Source organism: Vicia villosa, unplaced genomic scaffold (assembly GCF_029867415.1).
Source record: "Vicia villosa cultivar HV-30 ecotype Madison, WI unplaced genomic scaffold, Vvil1.0 ctg.000774F_1_1, whole genome shotgun sequence".
In the NCBI taxonomy this organism is placed as follows: domain Eukaryota; kingdom Viridiplantae; phylum Streptophyta; class Magnoliopsida; order Fabales; family Fabaceae; genus Vicia; species Vicia villosa.
The window spans coordinates 338,052-348,740 of record NW_026705346.1 but is presented as its reverse complement, the minus strand read 5'-3'; the positions used below and the strand labels follow the sequence as shown (position 1 = coordinate 348,740).

General features: G+C 35.5%; 1 protein-coding gene across 1 annotated transcript; it reads left to right on the top strand.

The window, feature by feature from the left end:
* The first annotated feature begins 3,414 nt into the window (after positions 1–3,414).
* On the top strand, positions 3,415–4,252 carry LOC131631093 (uncharacterized). Its single transcript, XM_058901875.1, has 2 exons — positions 3,415–3,538; positions 3,657–4,252. The coding sequence occupies exons 1-2, from the start codon at positions 3,415–3,417 to the stop codon at positions 4,250–4,252; spliced, it is 720 nt and encodes a 239-aa protein (XP_058757858.1).
* Positions 4,253–10,689: the final 6,437 nt, after the last annotated feature.

Genomic DNA, 10,689 nt, shown 5'->3' with positions numbered 1-10,689 from the left:
AAACTATTTTTACAACAAGGCAGATGAAAGACAAGAAATTGACAAAGTATTGGAAGACATTTATGCCTTATTCAATAAAATCAAGCTGAAAAGGATTTGGGAGCAACATCATCGGTACTTTAAGTTCATGGGATTGCTACCAAACAAAAGAAACAAAAAAGATGATGTGTTCTTTGTGTCATATATGCCACCCTAACAAGGGGAATGGATCGTCGAGCCATGCGACGTTAAACGAAGCGCTTCGTGGGAGGCAACCCACGGTTTTAATAATTAATTTTTCTGTTTGTTTTTGTTATTTTCAGGAAATAAAAGAGGACGTCTCTGGTGAAAGCTTGGAAGTGATTATTAGAGTGCATTACCCTCTGTGAGTCACCTCTCTCAGGCTCGTTCTGAAACATTGAGGCCAATGTTTAGTTCAAGTTTGGGGGAGGCTCTTCTCTTTGCATTTTATTTTTATGTTATTTTTATGTTATTGGTATGATGTGAAACCATAAAGTGAATTCTGCCCAAATTTTGACCGAAATTTTAATTTTTGTTGAAGAAGTTTTGATCCTAAAGAGTGATCAGGAATAGTATATAGAGATGAAACGAGGTTTGTTTGAGGACAGGAAGTGCGGAATAATGTGACAAGAAGAGGTTTGTTTAAACACCCTTGGTTCCCTAAAAGAAATACGAGTCTAACGTGTAGATTTGCACCATAGTACTTGTCTCCTGAGAAGTACTTCTCGAGTAGTTTATTGATACAGTCGGGCATAATTCAGATTCACTTGCATGGTGACTGGTTGAGAAAAAAAAAGAGATATAAAGTTGGCACCAAATGATGAAAAGGCGGTAAAAGGCAATCGGCTCGCTAAGTTGGGTAACCCTCATCCGGTTATTCAGCCCAAAGGAGATTGATCCCCAAACGTCGTCCAAAAGGACAATATATAACTGCAAAGTTTGAAAATTTCATCGGTAATAAGAAGTAGCCAATGCTGCTAGTTTGGTGCCACGAAAAGAAAATAAGAAGCCTTGATTCGTCTCATGCAGGTGATGAGTATTATAAGAGATGCAGTGCCTTAATATGATTGTCCGAATGAAAGAGGAGGAAAATTGGAAAGAGACTTAAGTGCAAAGCATAGTTGGAGAGGTATCCGAAACGGGAGCTCGAGGTTTAATGTGGTAACAAAACTCGTCGCGTCATGTGAATGCCGAACCAACTGTTTCTTGATCAATACAGATGGATATCTCACGTATGAACACCGTGTGCTTTGAGGGTCATTAACTTTTGTAATTGTCGCTTGAGGTCAAGCAACGGTTTAAGTTTGGGGGAGTTTGATCAGTGGTTTTCACACATATATTTATCGTTGTTTTTAAGTATGTTTAAGTTATGTTATTGAGTGTTTTATTTCTTTATTCTACATTTTATGCTTTGGTTGTGTATTTTACTGTTTGCAGGCTTAAAGGAATAAATCGAGACAAATCAATGCCAAAAAGTACAAAAAAGGGAGTTTCGAAGGAAGTGAAAAGTCAAGCTACATGAGGTCTGACACGACCACCTATGTCACCTGAAACTGGCCGTGTTAGGATGAAGCGTGGCCAAGAAAATGCAAAAGAGATGAAAGTCACGGGGCTGACACGACTCGTGTTAGCAAGTGTGAGATCTGGAAATTTTCAGCATGTTTCTCATCGTGACAGGTGTGTAGTATTTTGATCATAACTAGAGCTTCGTAACTCCGATTGACGCGGTTCCGGTGGCAAAATTTCACTAACGAAAAGGGCTACAACTTTGATGAAGAACACAAAGCCAAATTATGAAGTTAAGGTCTCACACGGACCGTGTTAATCAACACGGCCACCCGTGTTGAAATGTGGCTGGAAATGCGAGTTTGAACCAAAGGGTAGAATTATTGACCTAATGGTATGAAAATAATTTTTTTCATACAAGGAAGAATAAAGTATCAGGTTTACTTTCTACCAAATAAAGAACAATGGACTGAAGCGGTTAGTCTTCTTTCTAGACAGTGGAGTGAATCGGTTAGTCTTTCTTCTAAATACAAATTTGAAGTGGGTACTCTCCAAACTAAACTTAGCTTTTGTACTGACTTATCTCAAACCAAACCGGAGTTTTGAACAGGCTATTCTCCAAACCGAATTAGGGTTTTGAACAAGCTGACCAAGAAACAATTTGATATTGTATATTGGGCTGCTATCAAACTGGATTGAGGTTTCGAACAGGCTGACCATGAACCGTAGTGGGATTTTAAACTGGGTTGATCTCAAAATATGAGATTTTAAACCGGGATGATCTCAAACCAAGATGAGATTTTAAACAGGGTTGATCTCGAACCGAAGTAAGCTTTTACACTAGCCGAGTTTACGAATCGAAACAACGACTTAAGAAGCTAAATCCCTAAAAAAATATTTTTTACCAGGTTTAGGATTGAAACTAAACAAGCACTTCATGAAGGATAAATTATTCAACCAAGAGAAAAAGACTCCTTAGTGAATTTACAATAACACCCTTTTCTATAATACAAACGACCTCACTTAAATACAGTAACTTTCTCGGAGCAATACGACTAAATTGAAGTGAGAGAAAGAAGAAAATATTTTAGAGACAGTGTGAGGAATGAGATAGAAGGCTCACCTTTCTAGATTTAAAAATGTGAAATGAGATGCCTCTATTTATAGGCTAGAGATTGGTACAAGAAAGAAAAGATCTGTGGGCCAAAATAAAAGTTCTAATCGTTTGTCTCCTAAACAAAATTGATTGGGAGCCTTTAATAACCGTTTAGAAAGGCTCAAAATGGAAATAATGGATACACATAAGTTGACCTTCATTAACATATTGTCAGAATCGTTAATGGATAATGTTTTCATTGACCCAATCGATTGGACAGTTCAAAAACTTATTCTAAATTATTTTGAAAGTTCTTGATCCATCTAGCACGATTTTAAAATTTTTTTGGGATGTTTTATTTGAGAAATGGATGCTTAAAAACATTTTTTAGTATGTATGTGTTTGTGTGTGTTATTTTGCCAAATAATTTTACAAGAATGCCCTTCTGTTTTTATAAAGCAAAATTCACTCAGACACGAGTGAGCGAGCTTTCACACTCCCTCTCTTTACACTTTGAAGCTTTAAGACTTCTTAAGTAAATAAATCATATAAGCACTTTCTTGAATTTACTTGGAGACGAGGATTGATATATATTCAAATTAAATGCCATCATCAGAGGATATTTGCAGTGTTCATCAAACCCTAAGTTGTGTGCTTGCATCTTAGGCCCCTTGTTATACTTTCTTGACTTTAAGTTATCAAATGTTGCATCTTCACAAGTGAAACCAAATTGTATCCAAGTTTTCATCATCACAAGCACATGGAGGTCTAAGTGTTTGAAGTTTTTGAATAGTTTGAGGCATGATATTAAGATGGCTATTGGTTACCAAAAAATTACGCGTTTTGCTGAGTTGGTTAACAAGAGTAGGATTTATGATGTGGATAGTAGGGAGAGTGCTGCTCACTACAAGTCCTTAAGTGATAAGAAGGGAAAAGGTAAATTCTGAGGGAAGCCTTATGGTGACAAGGGGAAACAGAAAGTAGGTTGTGACAAGAAGTCAAGTGGGGGAGGAGCTCCCACTTTGATTAGATGTTATTGGTATGGTGTTGAAAGTCACTGTATTTATGAGTGTACAGGTGTTAGCTCAAATGTTTCAAGTGTGGCAAACACGTCACAAGGCTAATGAGTGTAGAGTTGGTTCGAATGTGACTTATTATAACTATGGTGAGCAACGACACATTTATACTAGGAGTGACAAGACAAAGAATGAGCAAGCGAAAGGGAATGTGTTGTTTTCTGGTTCTGAGACTGCTACTGATGATAGGCTTATTCAAGGTACGTGCTTTATTAATGGCACACCTTTGAATCTTGTGTTGTTTGATATACGTGGATGTATGGTTATAAATATTATTGCTATGTGTTCTATGACTACTTCATTTTTTTGTTTAAATTGTCCGTTGAGTATTTTTGGTAGATATTTTAGAATTGATCTAGTGTGTCTTCCGTTAGATAAACTTGACGTTATTCTCGGGATGAAATGGTTGGAATATAATCGTTTTTATATCAACAGTTTTAACAAGATGATTATCTTTCCTGAAATTGGTGTTGAGGAAGTTTTTTTTTTGTCTGCCAAGCAAGTGGATAAATTTGTGCAAGATGGTGGTGTGTTGTTTATGTTGTTGGCAACTTTGGCTATCTGTGAGAACTGAACGATTCATAAATTAGAAATAGTTCTTGATTTTCCGGAGGTATTTCCTGAAGATGTAAGTGATTTATTGCCATAACGTGAGGTGGAGTTTATGACTGACTTAGATCCCGGAATGAGTCCTGTATCGATAGATCCATATTAGATGTCGACATCTGAGTTGAAAGAGTTGAAGAGTCAACTTAAAGATTTGCTCGAGAAGAGTTTTATATGTCCAAGTGTTTCACCGTGGAGTGCACCTGTTTTGTTGGTTAAGAAGAATGAGGGTACTATGAGACTTTGTGTGGATATACACAACTGAACAAGGTGACGATTAAGAACAAGTGTCCACTTCTGAGAATTGATTATTCGATGCATAAGTTGGTTGGTGCGTGTGTGTTTAGTAAGATTGATTTGAGGTCTAGTTATTATCATATTCGTGTGAAGGCTAAAGATATTCAGAAGACTGCTTTTAGGATGAGGTATGGTCACTTTTAGTATTTTGTGGTGCTATTCGGTATGACTAATGCACCTGGTGTATTTGTGGAATACATGAATAGGATTTTTCATCAGTATTTGAATAAGTTTGTTGTTGTGGTCATTGATGATATTTTGATCTATTCCAAGAGTGAAGAGGATCATGCTGAGCATTTGAGGGTTGTGTTGTCTATTTTGAAAAAGAAGTAGTTGTATGCAAAACTTTCTAAGTGTGGATTTTGGTTGAAGGAAGTGAGTTTTCTAGGTCATGTGATATCGAGAGGTGGTATTGTTGTTGATCCATCGAAGATTGAGGCTGTATCTCAATGGGAAGCTCGAAAATCTATTTCTGAGATTAAAACGGTTTTTTTGTATTAGCAGGTTATTATCGTAAGTTTATTGAAGGATCTTCTAAGTTATCTTTGTCATTGACATAGTTGACTAGGAAGGGTCAAGCTTTTATTTGTACTTCGTGTAACACCCCGAATTCTAGATTAATTATTTATTTAATTAATTTAGAATGAATATATGAGTCCTTGTGAAGTATTCGATATATATGATGTTTTGATAAATATGATGGTTATGTGATGTTTATGTGTGTTATTGTGAAGCATTTGATATATATGATGTTTTAGTGATTTTTGGTGAAGAATTTGACTTATGTGCTGTTTTGGTGATTCATGTAATGCTGTGGTGATATGTGATGACTTGATAAAGATGAGGTGTGATAAGATGTTTTGGTGATTTATTTGATGATGTTGATGTGTTAGGGAATTATAGAGTATTTTAGATTATATATAATTAAGATAATTAGTTAATATTATTTTAATTGGTAAAATAGAATAATATTAGTATTAGAGATAATAAGGGCAAGGATGGTCATTTGTGAAGAGTAAGTGAGGAAAAGATGGGAATACCATAGAAAGAGTACAAGCGTTAAACTAGGGTAAAAGGAGAGATATTCATTCAGTCGTAAAAAGTTTTGGAGGAGTGTGAAAGAGAGAAAAGGCTAGGGCAAAGAGAAGCAATATGGGAAGAGGAATCTCGGTGGAACACAAAGAGGATTCAAAATCAAACCATAATTCTAAGGTAATGGGAGTCTATCATTGTTATTATAATTCATTTAAAGTCTAGATAATTGTATGTTGTATTTGGGGTTTTTGTTGGATTGATGAACCTAAGATGAATATTGACGAAACTGGTGAAAATCGTTAGTTGGATATATAGATGGATAAACCCTTGATGGATATATTAGGTTAGGACCTTTAAATATGTGTTATAGGCTGTTATAAATTTATATAATCGTAGGATTTCAAATTGGGAAACTGGGGCTTTATACAGAATCAAATTCAGAGGTACGAAAGGCCTCCAACGGAGAAAATCGCACTTTTCTGGTTTGTTGTGCTACCAGATTCGTCGGGCGAGTGAGGCTTAATCGGGCAAAGGGTTCGATAAGTTTAGCTACTTCCTTGATTCGCCAGGCGAGCCATTCCATTCGTCGGGCGAACCGAGTCCGAATTGCAATTTTGTAAGGGCCATAACTAGAGTTTCCGGACTTTGTTTGATGCTCCGTTCGAAGCGTTGTAAAGCTAATGCAATAAAATATACCCTGGTTGAATAGTATGATTCACAGGATGTAGTTTTCTAGTTCTTATATTATAATTGGGTGATGAGACTATGTGGTGATAACATAGTAAGTATGCTCTTTGCTATGAATTGATGTAACCATGTCATGATATAACTTGATGTGTGTTTTCCTTATGATGATATGATGTTATTCTGATGATGGTGTAAGTTATCCCTTGTGAAGGGATGATGATACTATGTGGTGATACACCAATAGGTAATGTTTGCTATTATGAATTGATTTAACTATGTCGTGTCGTGACTTGATGTATATTCTATGATTAATTGATGTTATTGCAATGATGATGTGTGTATTATGAATTATGTGATGATGATACGTTTTAACTAGTCGTGGTTGTATTGTGTGTTGTTGCGCATCATGCATTCATAGCATTTGTAGGACTTTTGTCCAGTGAAGTCTGCAGGATATTTATCCAGTGATGTTAGGGCGCTTTGGTCCAGTGATGGCCTTAATCCCATTGTGTGGATTGAGTGCAACTTGTGATGTACTCTGGTTCCAAGCAGGAATCGATCCTATGCTGGGGATCTTTAGAGAATAATGATGACTAAGTCATCAGTAATGTTATGGTACCACATGCATGTGTCTTTTGAAGTTGCATTTCATTATCTGTGGCAATGCACAATACTTGGATTAAATGATGTCTTTGATTGATTCTTGGAAGATGATGTTTGGTATATTTTAAGTGATGTATTGGATTGATTATTGGATTTATGATGTTGTGATGTGAAGAACTGGTGATTGTTTCTATGTCATGGAATGTATAAAATGTTGTTATATGATTGTTTTTCCTTGATATGGCTGCTATTTCTATTCCTTATGTCTTTTATAATGATTATGATTTACTCACCCTTTCTGTTTGAATGTTACCTCCATGTGGGTAACGCGCACATGAACAAGACTAGCTTATTAAGGAGTAAGGATAACTCTGGAGTCGTTTAGTTTTTCCGTTGAATAAAGGGTCTTGCTCTGATATGTAACATCGAGTTGGGATCGTATGAATTGAATACTTTACTTGTTTGAGAACGTGATTCTATGAGTTACCGTTAATGGTTTGAAGTTGATTTTAAGATTTAAATCACGAATGATGAAACATGATGGATAATTATTACTTTATTTTAATGTTGAGAAACATTCCACAGCATGATACTTGAATTTATGTTAATGTTTCAAAAGAAAATTTAATTGTTATTATGAGATTTTGAAGAGATTAGGTGAAGTGCCTTATCAGTTTGTTATGCCACCGCCGCTTGCTAATCCTCACGATGTGTTTCATGTATCTCACATGAGGAGGTACATTGCAGATCCTTCACATGTAGTCTAAGTAGATGATGTGCAAGTGAGGGATAACCTTACTGTGGAGACATTACCTATGAGGGTCAAGGATTGAGAGTTGAAACAACTTCGTGGTAAAGAGATTGCTTTGGTGAAGGTCGATTGGGGAGAACCGGCGGGTGGGAATGTGACTTGGGAACTCGAGAGAAAGATGAGAGATTCTTATCCTGAGTTGTTCGTTTGAGGTATATTTTTTAGGACAAAAATCTTTAAAGTGGAGGAGAGTGGTAACATCCCGTTTTTAGTATTTATTATTTTGTCATTTGTTTATTTTATTAAGTATTATGTGGTATGATAATTGATTAAATATATGTTTTGGGTTAGAAGTGTGAAAATGAGAAATAAAAATTTAGGCCTAATGTTGGTTAGAATGAGAAATAAGGGAGTTGTTATTTGTTATTCTCATTAGTGAAATGAGAATTAGTAAGGGATTTTCACAAAACTATAGAAAAGAGAAAGATAGTAAGAAAAGAGGAAAAGAAGAGAAAAGAAGAGATAAGAAGAAGAGAAACCTGGAACCTTAAATCCTTAGGTAAGGATGAGTTTTCTTCATTATTATGGGTTTGTATAATGATTAATGCATGGGTAGTAGCATGAATCTAATTTTGTTCATCATTTTCATAGTTTTGGAATGTTAGGATTTTGAAATGAGGTGATGAAATCAATGTCATAGAATCTTATTTTATGATGCTAAATGTTCTTGTATGTTGTGTATATGTTAGAATAATGTGTTTCCATGATTAAATCGTGGTTTTGGTTAATTTTTAGGGAAGATTTCGTGTTGGACAGAATGTTGTTCGCACAAGAATTTTTCTGAAAAATCGTAGCCGCGTTTAGCACGGTAGGGCGAGCTTAGTGCGCCATGTTCTGCAAAATTTTATATTTTTGTGAAATGGGAATGGTTCTTGGATGCTTATGATTTATCATGAATTAAATTGAATTTCCATAATTTTCTAGAATTGTTTGGTTGAGTTTTGAATCAATTTCTTGAGATAACATGATATTTGAATTTCATGTATGTTTGTTATGAAATGTGAATACTTAAGAATAACATTGTTGAGCTATGTTTGGCTACTTGTTATTGGAGATGTGTTGATTTGGTGATGCCTTGTGGAGATGTTTTCATGTGTATTCGATAACATGAAAATATATATGTTTGTGTAAATGTGTGGTAAATTTATATGTGATTAATTGGTGAGATATATGCTTGTATATTAAGATTGAGAGATGGTCTTAATTTCATATGGTTGTCGATATGTGCACATGCATTCATATATCAGGTGAGAAACAGGCATATTTAGTAGTTTCGTTGAGAGCTATTGATTTTCCCAAACCGTGTAGATGGGTTTGAAGTCTAGAGGACGGAATTATTTTGGTGGTTATTTTTCTGGAGATGAGAGACTCGGTAAATCCGCTAAGGATAACATGGTACCACATGCATTTGCATTGAGTCGCATTGGAGTCACATGTGTTAATGTGAATTATGTTGTGATGTGATTATTTTTAATTTGTGTGATTTGTACCATGGTGATAATTGTGATTTTTATTGTGTATGTTGAATCTTTTGAGCCATGTTATGTATGCAAATAGGTGATATGTATATATAATTGTTCAATACATATTTGTTGGAAGTGTAACACCCCATATTTTCCATTATTTACTTTAATTAGAATTTAAATTATTTAATTGGAATTAATTGGAATTTTGGCGAATTGTTGAGAAATTATGAAAATATAGTAAACGGGCTTGGGTGATGGTTGGCAAAAAGGAGGTGCTAATTAGTGTAGACCTTACTAGTTATTTTCTATTTTCATAAAACAATGGGAAAAGAAAAGGGATTAGAAAGAAAAAGCGGAGAACTCAGCATACGTGAAAGAGCAAGGAAGAGGAAAGTAGAGAAAGGGGAAGATTTAAGAAATTTACCAAGGTAAGAGGGGAATCTTCCGGTTAATATCTATTATGTGATTATAGGTGATAGAATTGATTAAGATATGGATTGATTCAATTGGATATATTGGGATTGTTAGGTTGGGGGATGCCGTAGTTTAGGGTAATTGATGAAATTGCATGATTTATTGTTTTTGTTGATGTTTGATGATGTGTGATGATGTATCTGATGATTTTATGCCTTTAATTGATGTTTAGAAGGGATTTTGGGTGAAGGATGTGTTGAAACGCATGTCTGTCACAGAGACGAATTTCTGTATAATCGCACGTCTGCTAAGCGGCCCCTGGCTCGCTAAGCGGATGCTGTTTGTTTTTCAAAAATTAATTAGGCTCGCTAAGTGGACCTAGCCCGCTAAGAGGAGGTCCCAACATAGTTAGCTTCTACCATAGACCGCTTTAAGCGGGGTTATTGAAATTTCAATTTCATAAACGCGGTTGAAGGTTGTTGAGCGGACCTTCCTGTATGCAACTTTTTCCAAACTTTGAAATAGCGTATCTTTTGATCCGTGTATCCTTTTTATGTGCCGTTTTGGGAATTGCAAAGTTAATTAAATTTTTTATAATATAAAAATAGAGAAATGGGCAATGTCCCGATTTTATTTAAAAAACTCGCTTTAATTGCTTTGGTGAAATGAACATTGTGCATATATGTGATATTGTGAGTATGACAATGTGTTGGTGTAGTGATGAATGAATTGAGGCTTTTCCATGTTTATTGTGATAAGTATGTATATGATTGAATGATTGTGCAAGCATGTGCATACTTTATTGGTGATGAAAATGGTGAGTTACAGTGAGACGATGCAGTGCATCGGATCAGTGATGTTTTTAAGTATGTCATATGTGTGCATTCATTCATAAGCATTCGGTGATGGATCCCGGTGAGGTTGAATCGATGGTGGACATAATTCCCACTGTGTGGAATTTGTGTCGGTGAGACTGTATCTCGGTGATGTTTAGATCGGTCAGGTGGATTAAATCCACGGCTTATTGGTACGACATGCATAGTGTCAGTTGGTTCAGATGCATTTTTGTTATAACATGACTGAATGGATTTT

Excerpts from the sequence above, each read along its gene's own strand:
- LOC131631093 (XM_058901875.1), top strand. The coding sequence starts at position 3,415 with ATGGCTATTGGTTACCAAAAAATTACGCGTTTTGCTGAGTTGGTTAAC. Across the intron at positions 3,539-3,656 it reads AAGTGATAAGAAGGGAAAAG|TCACTGTATTTATGAGTGTA; the intron begins GTAAATTCTGAG and ends TGGTGTTGAAAG.